At 39.9% G+C, this 24,837-nt stretch overlaps 1 protein-coding gene across 1 annotated transcript; it reads left to right on the top strand.

Annotated features, from left to right (window-relative positions):
• Positions 1 to 11,294: 11,294 nt before the first annotated feature.
• LOC145487744 (uncharacterized) lies at positions 11,295 to 22,481 on the top strand. Its single transcript, XM_081466562.1, has 7 exons — positions 11,295 to 11,600; positions 12,170 to 12,275; positions 14,007 to 14,128; positions 15,565 to 15,733; positions 16,304 to 16,488; positions 17,072 to 17,201; positions 17,643 to 22,481. The coding sequence occupies exons 1-7, from the start codon at positions 11,428 to 11,430 to the stop codon at positions 17,730 to 17,732; spliced, it is 975 nt and encodes a 324-aa protein (XP_081322688.1). The 5' UTR covers positions 11,295 to 11,427; the 3' UTR covers positions 17,733 to 22,481.
• Positions 22,482 to 24,837: the final 2,356 nt, after the last annotated feature.

Here is a 24,837-nt window from a genome sequence, read left to right as displayed (position 1 = left end):
TGGCAAGTATATAACCCTGCAAAACACGTCGGATTTAACCATTTTGATCAGAGTTTTTAGGTTTCAAGTGATTTTTCCTCTTTATTAGGTATCGGAAAAATTAACGCTCAGTTATAAACATGTCAGATCATAAGCAACGTGTTCACGAAAGGTCTAACAAGATCCGCAACAGAAAAATTCGAAGTTGAACGCCATGAAATGTTGACACAAGAATAGGTACTTTCTTGAAAAGATTAAGAGGTAAGCCATCTGATATTTTTCATTGTTGATAGTGGTAGGCTTTAGGGGTGATTACAATGTTACAGTGTAAGTAGGCTTATTTTGCACTAGATTTTTGATTCGGTCAGTGTAAAACGCAGACTGCGGACTGCAAACCACAGACTAAAATGTAGACTGACCATTGAGTCCTAAGCAAAAACAGGCTAACTGGAGGCTAACCTAAGTGATGTCCAGGCCAACTGGAGTGATATTCAGTCTAACCGGAGCGCGACTCAGCTGACCGGAGCACAGTCTTTCACTGCAATTAGCCTGAATAATCATGTTTAAGACCAGCGCCTGATACTATTATTATAAAACGATATGTACTTATGAAGTCTGTAGTCTGCAGTCTGCATTTTACTCTCAGTCTGCATTTTACCCCGGTTTGCAGTCCACAGTCTGCGTTTTACACTGACGATTTTCAATTTGATTGCCAGGAAAGTGGAAGTGAAATCGGAACATCTTTGTACATTACTAAATTACATAGGCCATCAAGGAATATTCGACCGTACAGGCCCTTTCATAAAATAACCACAGAATCATTTAAATGTATAGAACAGCTAAACTGTTGGAATTTTGTAAGCAGTATCATCAGTACAGAGTAAATGATGCAGTGCATAAATTAGTATCTTTAGCACATAAAGGAAAAAGAGTCTACTCCCATATACAATGTACTTAAATGTTGGGTGTTAAAGTTCAAAATATCATAGGTAATCAAATTTCTGTAGGTCCCAGGTTAGAATCTAGTTGTAGTTTATAACAAATTAGGTGGCTATTATGTTAGTTACAGTAATTTAATGGAATAATTTTGAATAATTAATTTGTTTATTTATTTATGTCCAGTTATATTCTGTTTGCAGAATGCTAAAATGGATACAATTTATTGGTTCTATTTGACAAACAAATCATACAAGAGGCATGCAGGTTGTGGTTTCACTAGATAGTACAATGGTAACCAGAGTTGTGGGAATATCATTCCAGATTGTACTATCCTTGTCTGCAAAAGCTTATACTAAGTATGTGTTGCTTGACTAAAACAATAATAAGGCTTAATCATTCTGTAATCATTGCAGGCTTTGTTAAATTTACTTTCTAGACTGTTCTTCGTTTTTGGACTATTTGTATTTTGGCCAATGTACTATAATGTGTTGTCCCTAAAAAGGCCAACCACTGTTATAAAATTGTGCAATTGAAGTGCATGGTACCTTTGCAGTTATTGGAGAGCAAACTGAGTTGCTAGTTTAACCAAAGATGATACCAAAGTTAGTGAAACCACCAAAATTTTAAATTTTTATTCATCCCTATTTATAGCTGTGTCAAATTAACCATCGCTTAACTTGAGTAACTGTAAGTGTCGGGGGATTCTTGTTTTTCAAAATCCCACAAACTATTAAAATACCGGATGTGGTTCTTGGTACAAAAGGATAGCAATTATGTGGACTTTCAGTAATATATAAAGACAGAGTGTTTATCCTGGAACAAAGCGAAAACCAAAACTATACATGAGTTTATAGTTCCATGACCTATGCAATACATCCTTGTTCTGTGGTTTATGTGGTTTGAGATCTCATTTGTGATTGGTTATTACACAATGAACATTCCAGGCATATTTTAGGTGTTCGTGGTTTTGTGAGTTTGACTGTAATAAGTATTTCTTTAAAAAATAGTGTTTCCTGCATTTTAAGAATACATTATTGGGAAACTTTGCTTGGACCCCTAACAAGTAAGCTGTTAGTGGTATTTCTGTCTTATGTAGTTTTGACTTGCAGGAGTCACAACCAGAAAGTACAACATAAAAGATTTTCAATTGTTTACTCACATCACTCCTCTCCTATTGGCAAGCAAGCTTAAAATGCATAGGGCTGTTTGTACTTCAAGCATCAATTTTCAGGGTAGTTAATTTTTCAGACATTCTGAGGTGTCACCCATTATATTTAGGACATTCATATGAAGTGGGAGAAGTTGTGTATATCCACCTGTAGATTTGATCATTGACAAAAGAGCATGCATTTTCAATGTAATGGAAATTTTGATCATGTAACAAAACTGTCTCCTGTGCTTGGTGACATTCTTATTGCCTCCTTAAGCAGAAAGACAGCATTATAATTAATCATTATATCCTTTGTTTACTCAGTTCCTAAATCTCTACCATATCTCCCCCCAAAATATCAAAAGTTGGAGATTTTTGTATCTAACTTGAAGATACAATTAGTGCTCTTCACTTCTGCTGGAACGGTTTGCACCATCTCGCAAAGTATAACTAAGTATAAGCAGGGTGTGGAGAAATGAAAACCAATTTTTTGGCCTATCCTCTCGGTAAGCTGTAACTATGATGTACTTGTCTAAAAGTCATTCTCGCTAGCCCCAAAAAATTTAATCTCTCACAGTACTTCTGTAGTTTGAATTTCTTCAAAGAATTTCCCAAGGAACTGCTAGGCTTTGTGCTATCAGACATGACTTTCTTTGCAAGCTAATAAGTTCAGAAGCTAAAAGCTATTTTCTTGAGTCAAACAACTCCCTCATGTACATGTAGAAGGAGTTGAACTTGCTGCTTTCCCTTAACTTATAAGCCTTACAGGTAATACAGGTACTTAAATAATTAAGCTATTTAGTGAACTTCTAGGTTCTAATTTGTTTGAAATAAAATCAATATTGAAATGTTCATGCTAAAAAAACCATTTAATCTAGGACTCAAATCTTATCCAATCTGACCTCAAGGATAATCTTCATTTGCACGTGACATGATCATTTTCTAAAATCCAAAACTAAAGAGTCACCAGTTAAAGTTTTTATCCTCATCAGGCATAAGAGGGGTGTAAATTTATATCTTTTAACAACTTTTCACCTTAATAACTTACTTTGTCTGGAAACAAGCACATTTTGAATTTCAGAGTTATGGTGGTGCGTAACATGAAGCTACAAAAGCATTTGTCAAAAAATATTTACTTATCTCGTGGCTTTTAGCCTTTTTAGAAGTTAAAGTATTAGGAAAAGTGCTTAATATTTAGATGTTTGCTTGTTCAGTTCAGTTAATCAGCCACCTAGATATCCAAAGTAACTTCCAGATGTTTACAACATTTGCCTGCTGCAATGTTGGTGTACAATGGAGGTACACCAACATGGCAGTTTCATACTGGGCTCTGTAAATTTGCGCAAAATATTTCAACAAATATCTGAAGCTTGGGAAGATGCACAGCCTGTAGAGCTAAAACTTGGAAAGGTGTCTTCGTTATTTATCTCCTATAATATCACAATGTCTTGAATTTATCCACTGAATGGTCAATTCAAATTAATTTTTGTGTGACAGTGCAAACCAAGAATACCAGCTCTAGAACTCTGTCTACTTTTTTCCTAATTTAATTAATTAAAAGTCATTTGCTTTTATGCTTATTTAAAGTTTTCATCAGCAATGTATATGCTTTCATGAAAGGTTAGCACAGGCATCATGTTTGTCAGTACCATAGTTGCATCTTGTGTCATTGATTGTTGAGTACTGTTTGAGAAGGATCAAGAACCATTCATTTGATGTGTTTCATGTGATCTGAAGAGTTCATGCAAGTCTCTCTTACTTGGTATCTCTCTTACTTACTTTGTGTAATTGCAATCAACAAATGACACTGGAAGATCTTCCTGTCTTTGCTGGGGTGATGTCATCCACTATTGCAATAGACCTATTAGGAAAATTATTTCAAATATGATCCTTGCAACCTTTTCATGAAATATATGATCTTGAACATGATGACACTTCAGTCTGGACTGAAAAGAAAAGAGTAACACTTTTGCAGTGTCTATGAATTGTTTGCATTCCATCTAGTGGCTTCAACGTTCTTCTCAGTTTATGTTTATTGTCCTGGTCCAAATAATTATAGACATCTTGATCTTCCATTTAGGTCTTAAAACTGTCTACATTCCAGTTAATGGCTTTTCTTTTGTTGTCCTCAGTCTGCATTGAATGTGCTGGTTAAAAAAAACAAAAACAAAATATAAACAAATTGGGATGTCAAGTCATCTTGGCAAACATGCATATCTGGGGTTATGCAATCCCAAGCTTCCTCTTTTTGAAAAAGTCAGTAGATCTGATCTTGTCCTTGCCTTTAGATCATGAAGGTTATGCAGTCTTCAGTGACCATGATATAATTGTGTAGTCTAGATCTAGAATAAGGATATAGTTTAGAATCACTCTGTCGTAAATGCTGTGTCTTTAGGGTTACCATGTGTCTGCATCTAAGCGATGTAGCTAATTTGACATGTAAACAACAAAAACATGTCAGGGGATATTTTATTTTGAATTTTTTTTCTCCCAAAGAGTGATTTTTGTACAATCACTTCATATATTTTTTTAATCCTATTTCAAAATTGTTCTGTAGCTTTTATGTTCACTGAAATTGAATATGGCAAAATGCAGACATATTGTAATGTTTAAGCACTTTGGGTCTAGAATCTGAGTAACATATTAAATTAGCAAAAAAATTGCATTGACCTGTAGCTTTCTAAAGGTGATTTGGACACTCCCCTTAGGGGGCCTGGATAACTGGATAATTCATTTTCTTTCAAAATTCTTGGTCTCATTTGATAACCAGCCCTATAAGCTTTAATTTGATATAGGGGTTTAGGTAGCTACAGTACGGTGTGAAAGGGGAGCATTACTTCTCTTGGATGCGAAACACCTCTCAAGGTATACAGTAACCTTAAACCATGAACTTATTGCTTCTTTCCATTTTATGTGAAACAGTATATGACACAGCCACCTTTATAGCAGAGCTCCCAGGGGCCGCCACCAAGCGGAGTCCCATAACTATAGAAACAGAACCACATGCACGCATACAAGTAGAAAACCATAGAACTATTTTTTCATGGTCAACATGTCTAGCAGTGTTGATCATGGCAGGTGCGCCCAACAAAGCCGACGCCGCGGAACATGGCGGCCATAGTTTAATCATACATGTATGATATTGGACATCCATGTCATGGTCAATTGACAGCTGTCAAAACAAGGTATCTGCTGACCAGTATTATGTGACCATATCACGGGCTCAGGTTAAGAGCTCATCAAGGTCACCTGTTTTTTAAAAAGTTGACTGCTGACAAAGTACTGGTTTTCTATTGGATCGTGGGCTCAAGCTAGGTTAACTTCTTGATCAGGGCGGGTTGTTCAGAAGGTATACTACTGTTTTTCACTGCTTATGTTTTATGGAGTTTGAGATTATTGAAACTCAAAACAGAAGGCCAGACATTATAAACAGAAAAAAACCCTCAAAGTTACAAAACTCACATCAAAATCCTGGGTTAGCTTACTCGGGCTTTGAGCAACCTGGCCCAGGAGCTCCACTTTTAGGCTTGGCTAAATCTAAATATTACAATGTTTACAATTGACTCAGTGGTGGCATGAATTTGTACATGTATTTTGTAACATAATCGTGCATTGCTATTTGCCTTCATGCTGTACATCCATCAATAGTTCATTTTTTTTTTTTTCATAAAATATGCTATTAATACTGTCTACCTTTTAAAAAATACTGGAATTCTACATAGCCTTAAGACGCTTCCCAAAAGTGACTGTAAAAAGATATGGTTAAAGGTATGACAGCTGTACAGTATTAAGAACAGCATACAGGAATATAATGAGATCCACTGCAACATTGCAACATTCACAATGAAAAACTTCCCCTGGCATTAATGGTAAAAATAACACTTTGTGGATGAATACTTACATGTGGGCTACCATTAATAATTTTATAATTCAACTTCAATAATTGATGTGTTTTTTTTTCTCCACGAAGATTGTGGACTACAGGGACTGTTAACTAGTGGGTGACCCCATCAAATATACAATTTTGTAATTAAATTATGTCAAAAATTAATCAGTAAGCTATAAGTAAGTTATACCATCTACACATATTTGCCTTCACTACATGTAGACAATTGAACACACTCGGAGGTTTTGATGCATATGTGCATTTGGTCAACCAAATCCAAGATATGTTTAATTAAGACATCAGTAAAATTACAGCTAAATGGATAAAAAATATATCCTACATGCACCAAAGTTGAACACGAAAAGCCCCCAAAAAATTGAAAAATAGGGACCGTGTATCCCCAAATGCAGTGGCACCAATGGAATCGTCTCCGTGTAGAGCTTTCTCTGCATGCAGGGTCACTGATTGATGTAGAAAAAATAGTTCATGTTCATGTGCAAAAGGGGAATATGGAGGTGCTGTTAGCAATTTACCACGTTTCAGAAGAGTGTATGGATTTACTATTTCGGAAAATTATATTCCATACTTGCTGCACCAGCAAGCCTAGTGTAATACTAATCATCCACTCGACAATTCAACAACAACAACAAAACCGAGGAAAACTACATAAACACAATATGGGTATCACTACACCTGAATCAAACGAAGGATACCAGAAATGCTACAGAAAATTCGTTTAAGACTTATTATCATTCCAGTTAAAGCCAACAAATGCATTTAGAAGCCAGAAAACGTCCAAAATCTCAAAGACTTGCGGTGTTCAAGTTTAATAATTATTCGCGCCAAAACGTAATTTGAATATTATTTTCGCCGACGGCTTTGCAGTCCTTTTTTCGGCCGTGGCTTAACCAGGCTTTTACCAATAACCTTAAAAGAAATTCAGCCAAACATTTCACTAAACCCAATAAATTAACCAAACAAAACGAGGAAGTCTCCATAATTTGTAAACGCAGTATGGACGACAACATACGAGCGTCAAAAGCTGTCAAGGGTAGCAAATCGATGGTTTTCCTTCTTCCCAAGGTAAACAGAAGAAGAAATTATAGCAGTCTACAAAGCGGCTGTCCTTACTAAAACAAAGAAAACTTCAAAACTCGGCTGGCAGTATTTACAAATACAGTTCTATTACTTTTAGACATGAGGTTATCGGTATACGGCGAAAAACAACAGAAAACTAAGCTTGTTTGTTTACAGTATGCAACTTTATATTCAACAACGACTCCAGTCTTATTGTTTGAAATTTATCAAATTTCTCCCAGTATGGTTCCAAATCAGATAATCAGGGAGACTTTACAACTCCTATTGAAAATATAAGCTTAACTTCTAAGCTTATCTCGCCGAAGCAACTACATAATTTTTATGGAAAACGCGAAAGTTTCTATGTAAAACAGTCGCTTACCACAATTTGGCAGTTCACTTCAGTTTGAATCCTATAGGCAGAAACTTCCAGCAAAAGTTGCGAAGACTGAACTGAACTAATCTTTTCGATAGATCAACGAATCAACTACTCTTTTCCCGCTGTGTTTTTTCCTCTAAACACAAGAAACACGTTTGATTTCTCTTGTTGATCACCTGATGAAATCATGTGACTTCTTGCACGGCTGCACATCTCGACGCGCGAAGTTGTGTAGTCTTCTGAGTAAGTTTTTCGGGTATTCCAGCTCTTTTCTATAGCCGTCGTTCGCTCTGCCTCACGGCATTGTTCGGTATTATTTCATATCCTTTCTCTAGCCCTAACTCGATCTAATTCACAGCACTGTTCAGTACTACCTCGCCTCCTTTCTAGCCCTGGCCCGCTCTTTCGCGATCTTCTTCGCCACTTCTTTGGCTGTCAATCCTTGCTCTCTGCCGTTCTCTTTTACGTTCTGCTTCAGTTAAACCCTATCTTGAAAACGTTAGATCAACCCCTCCGATCGTTTGTCAACATAACAAATAGAAATAAGTTTTTTTTTTTCCGTGACTTTTCTGAAAAATCCCGCCCAGAACAGATGGCATTCCCTAGCTTCCCCGTGAGGGCTACCGCGAGACGCCCCTCCCCTTCCCCCAGAGTCTGTACGGACGGCGTTCGCTCGCTCGTACGCTGACGTCATAACCAAATTTTCTCGGCTTGATGGGTTACCAATTTTGCTTACCCATGGTGCTTCGCGCGCTGAAGCTCCGCTATAAATCAGAGCGTTTGGGTCTAGAATAGGGTATAATTTTTCACAAAACTGACTAGTTTGTTGAAGATTTTATCTAGACTAAGGAAACCGGAAATTGCCACTCACAAGTATAAAAAAATCAAAAGGGCAAGTTTAAATTTATGCAAATGAGCCTCAACAGTGTCGATAGATTGGGGGATTTGGGGAGTTTACTCTAGTATAGGGTTGCAAAATTCAGCTGAACTAGCTCTGGTATAGGCTAAGGGCTCCAGGGTCCCAGCGGCACATCCCCACCCAGAAATTCCCAAAGTACCCCCCCCCCCCCGGGCGATCAGCTTACACTATAAACCAACATCTGTCGATAATCGGCCAATACTTAGCCTGCGTAGCAAGCGTTTCTGTGGGGTTCGGGAGCAAAGAATTACCATTTTCCGCGCAGACAAAACACCGAAAATCCCGTTCCTCGGTCTTTCTTTGCTTCCAAACCCCACGGAAACGCTTGCTACGCAGGCTAGGCAATACTCCATACATCCATCCATGTCCAATACGTTCAGGTACCAATACAGCCAAACTGATTCGATTCGTCTGAGGTACTTGACGATGCGACTCAATTTGCACGGAGTCGATCCGCACCACCGGAAGTCAAGACAAGAAAATGATATCTCTGTATGCCATGTAATATGTCTTTTATTGAACAACCTTTTTGGCCGAGATCCTATATCATGTGTCTCGGCTGGCAACGCGCAAAGAAAAGGTCTTATATTGAATATCCAGCCATCTTGTCGTTACGATTGGTCAATAACCCACATATCACATGAGTGCGTAATTTCCTTTTAATCATTCACTGGCCTTGTGGTTTGCTAGATATGAAAATGAAAGTGGCAAAAGTCCTATTCCGCCTCCTCCGCTCGCTAAGTCTCTCGGGGATAGCCTGCGAGTAGGCGAATTGAAGAGCAATGCGATCCGGCGGAAAGGAGTCTGGTGAAGAGGCGCTAAGAAAGTTCTTGTCTCGCGGCTCCGCCGCTCGATTTCGCGCTCACGGCTACTCCGCGCGCCCTTGTGCTCCAACATGAGCCTGCTCGCAGGCTATTTGGGGAGAAAGACAACGTCTCTCTCCCCGAGTGACTTAGCCAGCGGAGGAGGCGGCTGAAATTCAAGCTACATTCCGGCGGAATCTGACTTCCATATTAGCCTCTTTCGGGCGTTCAGATAGTTTTACGCGTTGCGCCCAACTAACTGAACGCCTAGAAGCCGAGGCTAGAATGCCCATGGTCTCGACCGTGTTGGACTTAGATGCTTATTTGTATGTGTGTTTGTTTAGAATAGTACCCTTTAGGGGGTCAAAGAGAGCTTTAGCCACAACCAAATTTGCCTTATGCGGGTGTCTAGCTCGCTTTGCCTTACAAATTTTCCTAAGAGCATCCCCCGCCCTTTTAACAGAGGAGCCTCCGGGGGCTTTCTCTATACGAGTTTCCCAGGGTGGTTCTTCTTCCGTTTCCTAGAGCGAGAAAGCTACGAGGGGAGGGGAAGGGGACAAAGACTGGGAACGAGGTTGCACTTAGCCAACGTTCCTTGTAAAGGTTTCGCGTTCAGCGGCAATTCGCCATATTTGCAAGAATTTTTTTTTATTTTTACTTGACAATTTACTGACCTTGCATTACGGCCGGTTCGTCTGAAATTTGAATTGTCCAATCAGGATTCAGCGGGTAGGAGAAACTGTAATGTTGTCTGTTTTGTTTTTCAAATTTTAAATATGGCTTTCACTCCTTTCATCTGAAAAAAGTTGAAAATAATTTAATTTTACTTTTGAACTGGCGCACCGGGAGGAAAATTTAGTGCTGAACAATAAAGACAATAGAGTGTAGATATGTCTCGGAACTATCGCTCTGCTAGTTGCCCCTTGGAAACTTGATGTTCGTAATACTAGCATATTTGTCCTCGAAGAAAAAACCGATCATATTCGTGTAATTACTATGAGTCATTTTTTTTTTCTAGGAGAACGGGTAAAGGGAAAAAAGAACGTCTGATGCTTCCCTGTCAACAACGACGGTATCTTGTGTCCGCTGTTATAAATGTGAGCCAATCAGATTTTACCGAAAGTTAATTAATGCGGCCGGTTGGAAGCGCGAAAGCTAAAGAGCGCAATATCTTTTCAGACAAGGGAAGTAGCATTCTCGTTCCCAGAGTGGGCAGTCCTTTGGGTCAGCACCGGGAATCGCGACCTCTGGCCCTATTTTCTGAGCATGCGCAGAGTTTTCGTTTCGTATTCTCAGCCAATCACATTTGTCAGATTTGACGGAAAGTCCGTGACTCGCGGACTTCCGGTGTTGGACCAGTCCAGAGGTCGCGATTCTTGCTACTGAACAAAAGGAGCGCGGCCTCTGGGATCGAGAATGGGGGAGTAGCAAGTTGAAATGTCTCTGTTTCCGTCAAGAAACAAAAACTTCATTGAAAAAATCAGTGGAGCATCAGAATCATTTTTTATCGGAAGTGGTCAAAAGTCTGAGCGGTGCGAGAATAAACATTACAACAGATATACTCCAGAGGACTCCCCACAACTACAGGTCAACTGCAGATGTTTTTGACACTTTCAGAATTGATGCCAATTCGCATTGAAATCATGGCTAAAACTTCTTCTTTGATGTAGATGATCTTCCGGATGCATTCCAACTGCTCTCCCTTTCAGGACTTGTGAATAAAATCTTGTAGAGACGAACTTATAGCCGCTCAAGATCACGGCCTCCGAGCTGAAAATTCGCTATTTACAAGTACGTTTATCTCCGCGGTTGTTTGGAATTGCAGCGGATGTCAGATATCCAATCACGTACGTAACCATCAGAAAGCGGGCTTGGAGATTCTTTTGTTTTATTACCAATCAGAAAAAAGGCCAGATTCCGGACTACAGGCAGACGACTCTTAAAGTAATTTAGCCTGCGAGCAGGTTCACGTTGGAGCACGAGCGCGCGCGGCGCGCGCGTAGTCGCCAGCGTGAAATCGAGCGGCGAAGCCGCGCGCTCTTCACCAGACCCCTTCCCGCTGGATCGCTTTGCTCTTCGCCGCTTGCGCGCGTGACTCAAAGGTGAGCCTGCTCACAAGCTAGAAGTTATTGTATCAGGCGTTCTTTCTCCTTTCGCCTGCGGTGAAAAAAAAAGTGTAGGTGAGATGTTCCCTTCCCCGACCGCACTCCCCAATCCCCTAAGAAGGGTTGGAACAGACTTTCGTCCCAGGCCATCACGGATTTCGCTTTAGTTCCTGTTTAGTTTTTTTGCAAAATGTCAACTAGCGAGCGTTTGCTTTATTTATATTTGTTCCTATTTGTACATGTAGTTGCAATTGAAGAAACCACTGCTGCTACTTGTACGAAGATAAATGACTGCGAGTGTCGAAAGAGCAATGGCAAAATAATGAGCTTGAAGCCAGTGGACGGTGGAACTGCGGGCCCCAAGTGAGTAAACATATGTTGACTTTGTTGAATGTGTTGAAGAGATAAGCTTATTAAGACTGTTGTTTGAAAATTAAGAGTTCTTGTTCAGAAGTGAGAAGCGACGGCGGCAGTTCTTTTGCAATATTGAAAGAATATTTTGGTAATAAAATTTAGTTTTAATCACTCACCGTTTCACTCTATGACACTAAATCATAGACTTAAGCTTACATATTACAACTTCAAGCTTTCATTTTGCTTTGAAATCCTACGATTCCAATCCATACGAAGTGCGTTGCTAACTCTAAAATGAAGGTCTTAGCGAAGATTCTTGCAAAGAAGCTTTGCAAGCTCCTCAAAGATCCTTCAAGTGTTGAAGATCAGTGCATGCTGGGAAGATGAGAAGAATTTTAGATCAAAATAACAGTCAGGGCTGCCATTATCAACAGGCAAGTTCACCTGTTACATCAAGGGCCCATCAAACTTACTCAGCTGTGACAGGTGTGACAAATTATGACCCTTATTGACAGCCCTGATAAAATCATTGAACCCTTCAAGATGATCATGACGGTATTGCTTTCTCATTCTTTAAGATTTCCAGACATAAAGGGAAGCAAACAGGGTCAACCTAGCCGAACTTATACCTTGAGCTGGAATCCTTGCACACAATTTTCTGATGATAAATGTGATGATGTTTTGGTGAGTAATGTTTGAGATGGTTCCCAGTGGAATACCTGCATTCAGCTGACTGTGCAAACAGTTGAATGCAGGTTGAATGCTTCATGTCGGGTAAACAATTATTGGATGAGGTTTTTGTGATATCCAGAATAATCAAGGTTGAGGTAGGGGTTATCAGCGGAAGCCAAAGGCTGAGACTGATAACCCTTACCAAGACCTTAATTATTCTAGATATCACAAAAACCAAATCTAATAATTGTTTTATTATACACTGAAGAGAAAAAAAAATGGAAGTCATGTTTTTGCTTCTTCACTGACCACAAGGAACACAAACCGTGCAAACTTGACATGATTACCCTTAGAAATCATGCACTTGCGGTCAGCAGCTAGATGATGTCACAGGTGCTGGTTTCGAAAATTCACTGTACGCTTTCAGCCAATCAGAAAAGAGATAGTGAGTTCAGTGTATAATAAAAATGATAACTGCATGGCCTGGTGATTATTTAGGCGCTGCGTTTGTAATCCAGTCCCAGAGTTCAAATTCTTAACCTTCCCACCACAAGATGGATTTGCGCTTGGTGGTGCCAAATTTAACTCCTCCATAATTCAGTTGTACACTATCAGCCAACTGGTGAGGTCAGCCATAGTTGGGAACTTTAAGAAATTTCTGTTCAATACTTATTTCAGTGGCCCTAATTAGCAACAGTGCTAAACACTTTCATTGCCACTTATACAAGAGTGATTTATTTACTTTTATAAGGAATGTGAAAAATGATGTCCCCCTCTGACTTTTTTTGTGGTGTGATGCATACTATAAACATTGATGCTTGACTATTTGTGATCGTACCAACAGGCAATTAAGAGCTAGTCACTAAAGAAAATCGCCAGCTGTGAGAAAAGTTACGCCAGTCTGGTTTGCCCATTGATCTCTTGAAAATTTCCCATAAAGACCTGTTCGCTTAAAAAAACCTTTTTCATGCCTTTTTAAATGAACTAATGGCCTTCCTGCTGAAAAACCTTTTAGTTAATGGAACCCCTGGACAAACTTTATAAACTAATTACTTGGATAAATGTTCATGTAATAACATCTACATCAACATGACAAAATCATGAGTGCGAGTGAACAGGGAGGTCCTGACTGAGGGGACACTGTGACGTAAAGGAAAATAACTTAATTAACGGGACTCCACTCATGATTATGCCTTCACTTTGATTGTGAATTAGTAATGTGCAATAGTTCTAACTGTCCTGTGCTCCACCTTGAAATCAGAAACGGCACTGGACAAGATAAATAAACAAAATTATCTTATGTATGTCAGTTGAGAATGTGAATCAGTAATTCTATCATTACATGTAATTTGTCAGTTTGCCAGCGTAGTGGGAAGGACCAATTAAAGTAGTGTTTGGGTAGGAAGTGCCTACAAGCTCATCTCATTTGAGGGAACTTGTTGTGGTTGCTTTTTTAGTCTCTTGTTTAACCTTTTTTTACAGCCGTATTGAAGATCAGCAACAAAATAAGTTGTAAATGGACTCTGCATCGTCCATCCTGGCATAAAGTTAATCTAGTTTTAAGTGGACACTTCCCAAATTACTTTTTTTTTCCTCATCTGATAAGGTTCATCACTGCCTTGGATGTGATGTATCTTGGATGTGAACTACATGTATAAACTAAAATATAATCATTTGCACTTTCTATTTTTTGCTCATCCACAGTTATGTGTATGTTCTTTTCTTTTGATTCGCATACAATAGCTATGTCAAAAGGATGGTGCTGCTACTTATCCAGTTGCAAAAGAAGCAAGTACCTTCAATGAAGAAACTGATGGTTCTATTACTTTGACCTACAAGGCAGTCACATCTGGTGGCTACACCAGGTACAGTGAAAGTCCTTAATAATTCTTATTGTGAACATGAACGGTGGCTTACCACTGGAATAGAAAATGCAGAGCTTTACATAATAAACACTAATGCTTGATTTGTAACTAGATACAATAAGAGTGGTTTTCAATTATGCGTGCAGTAGTAAATTTTATCCAAAACCAAAGTGATCTCTCTGGCCAACCACAAAGAGCACAGACAATCCAGTGAACCAGTCAAGACTCAAAGTAAATCTGATTGTGTACATGTAGTTGGTGCAAAGTGTGGGTAAATGTGTGAGTGAGTCACAGTTGGTTTTGGCTTTACTTCTGATTGACCAAGAGAGTGGTGCCTGTTTTAGAAACCAATCACAAAGCCCATTTATGCAAAACCAGAGCAAGTGTGAATTACTTTTGCCACTCAGAAGCAAAAACTGCCCCAATGACATACTTTTCCATCCTAAGGATGGGAGCAGCCACATGGCTCTTTGACATTGCCTAGGAGATACTAACAGTTAATTAGACAATAAGCATAGACAATACAGTGGACCAATCAAAACTCAAAGTAAATACATGTATGTGTAGCTGGGGCGAAGTGTTGGAATATGTGCATCCTCAGGTTTCCCCCATCTCTTCTTCCCCATTATTTGTCAGGCTGTCCTGCTGCCCTGACAGGCTGTGTGGAGGCGCGGTGGCCTCACTGTTAGTGCGCTCGACTCCAGATCAAGCGGTGGGGATTCCAGCCCTGGCTAGGGACATTGTGTTGCGTTCTTGTGCAAGGCACTTCACTCTCACAGTGCCTCTCTTCGCTCGGTTGTATAAATGGGTTCTGGCAAATTTAATGCATCAGTTATCCCTGCAATGGACTAGCATCCCATCGCTTCATGCTACATAAACTGGGATAAGCTCCGGCCTGATGGGCCACTTGGCTTGTATGCAGACTTTACACACCTATCTAAAATTTTGTTGGTATCCAATTGTAAAGTCAGTTCTCCTGAATGGAGCAAGAGGCATCATGAGAGTAAAGAGCCTAATGCACAAGAATAAGACAAACATTTCCCTGGCCAGCTGGAATTAAATCCAGACCAATAGCCCAACTTACTACCCATAATGCTGCTGCATCTGCCACCCCTTTAATAACAAGGTGCCTGCATGGCTGTAAAATATGTTTCTAGAGGAAATTTCCATGCCCTCCCCATGGAAGGTTTTGGTGACAGTGGTATTGTCAGTAGCAGTGGGAGTTACAGACAAACAGTCAGTGTCATTTACAATTTACAAGAGACGGCCCCTCTCACAGTCCATCAACCATTGTCACCACTGGTGGAGGTCAGGGTGGACAAAAATGCAAGAAATTAATTGAAATGTCCACCCTAAACTTGCTGTCGTTCTTATGTATTGAAGCTGAATGCGGGAAAGGTCTACAGCAATCTTATATGGCTTTTGTTGTTTTATAGAACAGCAGTAGTTAAGTTGATTTGCGACAAGGACCAAAATCCTGGGGAGCCTGATCCGTTTATTGAGGTGCAAGGTACTGGACTGTCGCAGTATGTAAGTGGTATTAAAGCAATGCGCGTAGGTTCGCATTGTGTATGTGTACATTGTATCTTCTATGGGTCTCTTTCACCATGAAATAATGCAATAAATGCCTAAATAGACCTGAATGTTGCTTAGTATTACTTATTGTAATATAGATAGGACCCTCTAATTGGTCAAAAACCGATGTTTTATCAGAGTATAAAACATAGAAAAAGCGTTTTCTATTGTTTTTCGCCACATTACCTCTAAATCATTAAGCAAATGAAGAAACCTAATCCGTGTATTACACTGTGATAAAACACTCCGGACATTTGAGAACACTCGAGAAATGTAGAAAACCCTTGCCTGCGGCTCGTGTTTTCTACATTTCCCTCTTGTTCTCAAACGCCCATCGTGTTTTCACTTTAGGCTTCTTTATTTGTTAACTAATATAATTTTTGGGGATGGAGGGACCAAAATGTGTCAAATCAAGGAAGCGGTGTAGGGAAGCATATTGCCTTAGTTGTTTATAAATTTTATTAGGGAACGGGGAAGAAATTCATCAGCTTACTAACAGCCTACTAACAGCCCTTGTATGATTTATGAAACTACTTCTCTCGGTGGAAATGAAACAAGATGTTCGTGAGGTTCACGGAGGAGTAAGTAATTAAGATGTAGCATTCTAAGCAGGAACTCAAGACCTTTGGTAACGTCCAAGTGGTTTACGACATTTCCGCAGCTTACACCAGTTCTCTTTTCATCAATTTGCAGAAGACAACGTTTCGTTCTAAATTTGTGTGCGATGAGGGTGGCTCTCCGACTGGTGGTTCAGGCCTAAGCACAGGCAGTGTCCTGCTGATAGTGTACGTATTAAACGTAGGACAGAGCGTGCGTCCATGTAGGTATGGAGATTCCCAGGAGTTTGGAGAGCATGTTGTAGAGGAGAGTAGCTTTTTGAGTGCTTTTCTCAAGCTGAACAGGCCTTACCAATATACTTCTTTCGTGCTCTTTAAACTCTATGCGTTTATCCATAACTCGATGGGCGCACGTAAAACATGAACCAGTTCTTGTATAACATAATGTAAAAGATCGAGAAAGCATTGACAATTGAGTCCGTGTCCATTGTTTCTTCTCTATTTTGACTTTTGGAGCTAAAAGTCCACGCCGATAGAAAAGTTGGGGAGAGTTAGACGTTCACTGTGGTTTTCCATTTTGGAAATTAGCAAGGCTTGCTTAGAGATGGGGAAAAAAAGTAAATTTATTCATTTCCATTGATGTTTTACATCGCAGCTGTTGTTGTGTCAGTCTCTTCGGTTAGGACCTTATCCGCTGAAGAGGGGCTTATTTACAAACTTCTGGCGTTCCATAGCAATTGACATTGAAATATTCGGCTCTCTCGTCTGTGTTTTGTTTTGTAAAGTTTTTTCTTCTCTTTTTTTCCTGCAGGTTCTTTGTTCTGCTTTTTGTTTATCTCATTGCCGGTTTGTTGTATAATAAATACCGTAAGGGTGTACAGAGCCTGCCTGAAATGGTTCCAAATTACTCTTTCTGGGCAGATTTTCCATTCTTGGTCAAGGTAAGTAAAACGGGAAACTGATTCTCATATTTCCTCGTATTCTCATATATTATATGAATATGTTTCAAAGTACATTGTAAATGTGCTCTACAAATTAAAAGAAACTGGCAATCTGAAAAGAGTATAGCAGTACGGGACACCTGAAAGCCAAAAACTGGGCCATTTTCATCACACTCCGCTATTCCGGACTCTCGCTATCACGGACACCGAGTGCTAGTGACGGTCTTCAGAGTGTTAACTGTATCAAGAGTTGACTGTATATCACGCCAGGCTGTTTATAGCCGAAGTAACTGAACCAATTTTTGCAAACATGGTTAGTGAACATACCATTCACCTGGTGATGTAGAGTATCGCCCCACTATTAAGGCAAATGTATGTTAATCAGTTGGGAGAGTGAACTTAACTGAAAGAGTAATTTCGTCATTTTCTTTGCTTTCACAGGATGGCTGTGTCTTTACATTTCAAGGGATGGCTGCTTGTTGCAAAAGGTTGTGCATGAAAATGAAAGGAGACTCGTACGCCTCAATATAGTCATTCTGTAATTGCTTCGTGGTTCGTGGTTAAAAGAATAAGTTAGGAGTAAAACAACACAAACAAACAAGAAGTAAGAAAAAAAACTCCCGCAGAATAAGCCATATTCGTATTCTCGGAATTGGACTGGAACTAGCTTGCAATGGAGGCTCATACGGGGAATATCATTTGCATTTGAAAAGACTCCCCACATTAGCCTCAGTTGCAAGCTAGTTCCAGTCCAATCACGAGAATACGAATATGGCCTGTTGGAAGCACGGTTAAAATCGTGGCTCTAACTCCCGTTTTGGCTAGCAATATTTTTTTCCAGCGACAAACTTTGTATCTAAGACATAGTTTATATGTCACATTTTGTATCTCACGGAACGTAAGGTCGTTAAGATAAGATAAAATAAGACAAGATGAGATAATATATTCAACGTTTAAATGATGTAATCTCCCACAAAAAAGCAAAGTTCCGTCACATTTGAAATTTTAGAAATGCAAATTGAAACTAATCTCTTGTGGTTCCCTCCAGGGGTTTGGCCAGGTGGGGTTCTTTAGCAGTTTCATGGACTCTAACTAACTTATCCTTGGTTTCTCTATCCTCAAGTTAAATTTCCGCTTAAAACTTCGCGTTGTTCTTTTGGTAAGAGGTTTTTCTACTCCATAACATTTTTATGACTGAAAAACTGAAGTAGCCAACCCAAAAGCGATAAGAATATTTCTCAGTTCAAAAAGTAGGATTTTCTTGAAAAAAAAAGAGAGAGAGAGAGAATACCTGTTTCCGTGAGAATGGTCACGTGGTCAAAGATGAAATGAACACTTACACGGTTCACGAAGACGTTGCCTCTTGCAGGCGTTCAGTTAGTTGAAGCGCAGCGCGAAAAGTGGCGCAAGCCTGTCTCTCCTTTATTTCGCTCTGCCGTTTTTTTCGCGCTGCGCCCCAATTAACTGAACGCGTGGAAGAGGCTAGCGAAGACGTCAAGACAATGTCGGAATGTAGTTTGAAAATTTAACGCTAGAAAAGTCTATCGATAATGTACATTGTATCCAGGACAGGACCTTAGCAACCTCGGTAGATAATCTGGAATTGGTCACAACTAGTTAGGAATCCGCGCTTAGGCATATAGTAAAAACCCACCCTTGAGAACCCAGGATTTTCCAGGTGAGCGTTAATAGTGGTTTTGTACTCGGGTATTTACTAAGAATCTAAACGCGATTAGGGTGTCAGTTTATTTTGTTCATTTTTTTAAGGTTACTTCAAACCTTCGCGGGGCTACATTGGTCGATATTTTTTTGGTCAAGAAAATTAAAGTCCGCGAAGCTCAGGTTTGCATACTGTGAACGCTAGGGGTTCTGTTATTTCATTGGCTCGCGGCTTTTCAAGTTGACACATTCCTCCGTGAAGGCGTGATATATTTATAAATCTTTAGAAGGCGAAAACTCGCACTCGTTTTTCGAGAGAATCCCTTCTCTTTAAATGAATTAACAGGGTATGTAGATTTGATGGTTTTCCATGAAATTTTGTCAGAGCATTCACTGATAGATATGGAACAAGAGCATGTCGGCGAATTCCCTTATTTTAAGTACTTTCCTCGTGGCGGACTTTAACGCAACAAGTTACGCGAATTTTTCGATAGTCGAACTTGACAGATCTATAAAAAGATAACCAATAGAAATAAAAGAAAATGCTGACACGTTTTTGGAGATTGAGGCTTTGTGATAAACACTACACAGTTATTTTGCATGAACGATAGGATTTGATACCCGATTAATTCACTGGAACGTCAGTCGGTCATTTTGGAGTTGACGACCTCTGCCGCCTTTGGAAAGCAAAATCCTAAACAAAACATAATTTTATCGAATTCTACATTTTATAACCTTTCTGTTGATATATAGTTTGTGGGGGTTTCCTTGAAAACAGCGCGCGTACGAATTTTTTTCTGGAGTACACCCGCGAAGGTTTGAAGTAACCTTAAGCGTACAAGGTGCTTACCTCTGGTCCAAATGAGTGTATTCATTCCTTTTGTACGTGAAACAACGGTGTTAGGTTTTAAAGTTAGTTTATTTTTGAACATTTTGATATTAAGTAGTTTGTGTAGCTGTGTGTATGTAATTGTGATTTTATTCTCTAATTATTAACTTGAAGATGATACAGGTAAATTAACCGCCGCACCAAACTGATGTCAGGTAAATACGTGCACGATAAACACCCTGCACCAGCTCCCCTGATATATTTTATGTTCTTTATGCTCTACGCTAAAACAAAACAAAGAACCTGTTGTAATAGGGCATTCCTTTTGCCTCTGTCAAACCGAGTCTTCATGCCAAACCATTCATATGGAAATGTGTTTCGCCTACAGGTTCATTTTCATGCAAATCAAACTTATTTTTTATTAGAGGTTTTGCACAAAGACTCGTTTTGAAACAGACGTTCAAGGTAACTTGGAAATGGCCTATTTAAGGCTCAAATGGTTCTTGCACAATCTGTTCGTCACTTTATCAATCTATCATTTACAGTCAATTTATTTTAAAGCCATGAGGTGAGGAATTAGTATTTTTAATTATTGTATGGCTGTGTCTCACAAGGACTGGGAACTACCGAATTCACGAATTTGATTGGCTGAAATCGATATTGACCGCGGTCTAGATTTTCCCATCTAGACCGGCATCTGTAGACCGGTTTCATTTTGCGTTGAAAGAGTAGCAAACTAAAATACAAAAATGTTCACCATTTTGTTTTATTTTCTCGTCAATCATTTATGGAAGTGCCAAAAAAAAAAGAAGTAAAGAGGACGAGCAAATTTCGGCAGGTTTAAGTTAAGCTCATCGCCGTTCACAAGCAAAATGTCAGCAAACCATTTACATTAAACGAATTAAAGTTTTCTTCTTTGCCATATAATAAACATCTTATTAACCGAGCTAAGTCGGTCTGTATGGGAGAATCTTGACCTCGGTCGTGTGTACAGACCTCACTGCGTTCGGTCTGTATTCACGACCTCGGTCAAGATTCTCCCATACAGACCTCCTGCTCGGTAAATAAGAGCTAAATACTAATTCCTCACCAAATTAAAATTTGGTAAAATTATTCTAAAAGACCATCAATGTCATTAAATGTTTGTACGCAAGAACCTTTTTTTAGGATAAGGTAGTTCAAATAAATGTTACGTCAAATGTGAAACTTTGTAACTTGTTACTTGCATCTGGTGTCTTCAAACTCGTATAGAGATCTAGTAAAATTTTATGGTTCCTGTTACTGCCTGGCTAAGCTTGGGTTGGTTCAATATATACCTACCACGAAATGAAGTAAGTTGCACTCTATCCAACCCGGCTTCACGATGGTGAGCGCGCTCGTCTCCAGATCGAGCGGTCCGGGCTCGAGCCCTGGCTGGGAAAACTGTGTTGTGTTCTTGAGCAAGACATTTTACTCTCACAGTGCCTCTCTCCACCCAGGTTTATAAATGGGTACCGGCAAACTTAATGCTGGGGGTAACCCTCCGATGGACTAACATCTCATCCAGGGGGGGAATAGAACGACTCCTAATCGCTTCATGCTACAGGAACCGGGATAAGCTCCGACCTGATAGGCCACTTGGCTCGTGTGCAGTCTTTACCTTTACCTTAGCCACCCGGTTTAACGACGTTGCCCAAGTACAATCGAAATGGTTTTATACCCAGCGTTTCAGACACATTTCATGATGGTACTCGTAGAAATAACCTTTACTGCCCGTTTATGTAAACAATAGTCTCCATTTGGCGCGAAAATATGCTCGGATATTTTTCCGCGGAAATTATCTGTTCTGAGAAGCAAACAGTTTTCCGAGAGCGTAGCTCGAGGAAAACTGTGAATTTTGAGGAATATAGATACTGTCCAAGGCCAAATGGAGGCTATTGTGTTAATTATCCTTCAAATATTTTTGCAACACCCGCGTTTTTGGGACATATTCAGTCACGTGACGCATTTAGACCAATCGCGCGCGAACGAAAATATTTGATGGACTTCGGATATTCTCTTTCTATCTGCTTGGTAAAGTTTACATGTTTCGTAAACCGATCTTCGTACCTGTTAGGCACATATTGTTCTCGCAAATTCCATACTCCGCCAGTAAAGAGTCACTCTCCTCTGCAGAGGCTGGGCAGAAGCTCCTCTTCGGAGGCTGGGCGGGGAGGGGAATAGCGAAAAAAAAAATGGTCACACTTGGAAAAAGGGGTTACTCTTCGAAAAATACGTCACACTGGGAAAAATGGATCACATATGGAAAAATGGGTCACACTTAGAAAAGTGGGTCACACTTAGAAAAATGGGTTACACTTGAGAAACAGATCACACTTAGAAAAAAGTGGCACACTCGGTATAAAGGTCAAACTTGGAAGAATGATCGAGTCACACTTGGAAAAAAGTGTCAAACTTCGAAAAATTGCTCACACTTGGAAAAAAAAGTCACACTTGGAAAAAAGTCACACTTGGAAAAATGGGTCACCCTTAGAAAAGTGGGTCACACTTAGAAAAAAGGGTTCACACTTGGAAAAATGCGTCACACTTGAAAAAAATGGGTCACGCGTAGAAAATTCTTCACATTTGGAAAAAGGATCATACTTGGGAAATTGGTCACACGTGGAAAAAAAGGGTCACACTCAAAAGAATTAGTCACACTTGGAAAAAAGAGGGTCAGAAGTGGAAAAATGAGTCACACTTTATAAAATGAATCACACTTGGAAAAACGGGTCGCCCAAAGAAAAAAAGGGGTCACACTTGGAAAAAGGATCACACTTGGAAAAAAGAATCACACTTAGAAAAAAAGGGTTACACTTCGAGAAATGGGTCACACTAGGAAAAATGCGTCACACTAGAAAAACTGGGTCACATTTGGAAAAATAGATCACACTTAGAATAGTGGGTCACACTTGGAAAAAAGAGTGACACTTGGAAAAATGGATTACACTTAAGGCAATGAGTAACACTAGGACAAATGGTTCACACTTGGAAAAAAGGGTCACGCTTGGAAAAAAGGGTCACACTTGGAAAAAAGGGTTACACTTCGAGAAATGGGTCACACTTGGATAAATGGGTCACACTTTGAAAAATGGATCACACTTGAAAAAAATGGACCACATTTTGAAAAATGTGTCACATTTAGAAAAATGGGTCACACTTAGTAAAGTGGGAAACACTTGGGAAAATGGGTCACACTTGAAAAAAAGAGTCAAACTTAGAAAAAGGTCACACTTGGTAAAATAGGTCACATTTCGAAAAATGGGTCACACTTGGACAAATGGGTCACACTTGGAAAAAGAGATGACACTTGTAAAAATGGATCAAATTTGTAAAAATGGGACACGCTTGGAAAAAAGGGTCACACTTTGAAAAATGGGTCACACTTGGAAAAAAAGGGTCAAACTTGGTAAGGGAGAAGGCACACTCGGGTGATGATTCCAACAACAGTTTCTAAAATTATCGTTACAGCAATGAAATAAGGAATTCCAAAACCTCAGCTGAATCTTTTTACGTGAGAATAAACAGTTTTACTCAGACCACGAGACAGTAATTATATTATGGATTGTTCAGGCGATGCGAAACCGCACTATGCTGCAGGCGAAATTTGTTTAATATCGACTCAATATATCGTTAATCCAATGATATTCATTTCCGGTTCGATGGAATCGATGCTACAATAACCATTCAACCTCGCTCCCAGGTTTCTCTCTCTTCCTATTTCAAGCGTGAGGTCAGGATGGCTGGATATTGTTCACGTTCTTTTTAGCGTGTTAATGGACCTCGACTCCGTCTCGGTCCATAAACACACAAAAAAAGAACGAGGTCAATATCCAGCCATCTTGACCAAACAAGCTTGCAGTGGTCAATAAAAGCTTTTGGCGAAATTTTCCTTGCGGGACTCAGCGTGAAGTCCGCCATCTTGCCCGATGAGGTACCCAATCACAGCGCATAATTTGGTTCATCTTGCCCGCTCAGGTAGCTAGCCATAGGATAAACTGGAGTAAATGGCCATGATGGGGTTTCTGAAGGAAATTGAAACCCAGCTCACTGGCAGAGAGACTGCTGGTTTTCCCTCTGCCGGTCACGCAATAACACGAGTGCAGAAAGAGGGCGACAATTGGACTAATTTGAAAGAGTCGAGCAATCAGGAGAGCTGATATGATGATATTTGCCCACAGTTGTGTGTATGTAATAATCCGGCGTTCTCTTCCTAGATTCCCTGGTTCTATCAGTAGGTTAAGAAATCTTGATCGAAACGTGTACGCCAAATTAGTGCAAGAAAAGTCGTTGGTAAGACAATCCCAAGGAAAACGTTGAAAGATTTGCAGCAATGCTAAGGTTTTACCGCATCACCTATAGGCCAAAGGGTAAGCCACAGGGTAGAATAGGCTTACACTGCGACCTAGACCACAGCCTACCCCACATTTTTCAACGACTATCTAAGGTCACTTAATTTAAAACAGACACCCCTTAGCCTGCCAACTATGGAAGTAAATCTATGACAAAAATCAGTACTCAGGAATTGATATGATCTATTATCTAAATTGTACATGCATCAATCAAAAGCTGAATGGCAACTAGCCGATTCTACAAATAGTCATTACGCAAACAGGCATCACGTTAAAAAGCATCACACTAAAACGCATCACGCTAAAAGGCATCACGCTAAAGGGCATCACGCTGAAAGGCATCACGCCTAAAGGCATCATACGAAAAGGCATCACGCAAGAAGGCATCGCGCTAAAAGGCATCACGCGAAAAGACATCACGCAGAAAGGCATCACGCAAAAAGGTATCACGCGAAAGGTATTACACTTACTAAAAGGTATCACGCGAAAAGGCATCACGCAAACAGGCGTCACGCAAAAAGGCATAACGTTTCTGCTTGTGTCTTTACACATAATCTCCCTCTCAGTCGCACCATAATAAGGGAGAGGTTTAGCTGCAGTAGTGAATTCATCGCCAATAGGGACTTTAAGCAGCGGGAACGCGGACGGCGACGGGGACGCCGAAACCTGTGAGAAGGCTGGGGAGAGAACGCCGTTGTAGCGGGAATTCACAAACATTAAGCAGCACCGTCGGAAACCGCGGTTTCTGCACTGTCAAGCTTATCGACATTGTTGATAT

Source organism: Orbicella franksi, chromosome 5 (genome assembly GCF_964199315.1).
Source record: "Orbicella franksi chromosome 5, jaOrbFran1.1, whole genome shotgun sequence".
In the NCBI taxonomy this organism is placed as follows: Eukaryota; Metazoa; Cnidaria; class Anthozoa; order Scleractinia; family Merulinidae; genus Orbicella; species Orbicella franksi.
Note: the sequence above shows the minus strand (reverse complement) of the source record. Positions and strands in the feature narration are given on the sequence as shown.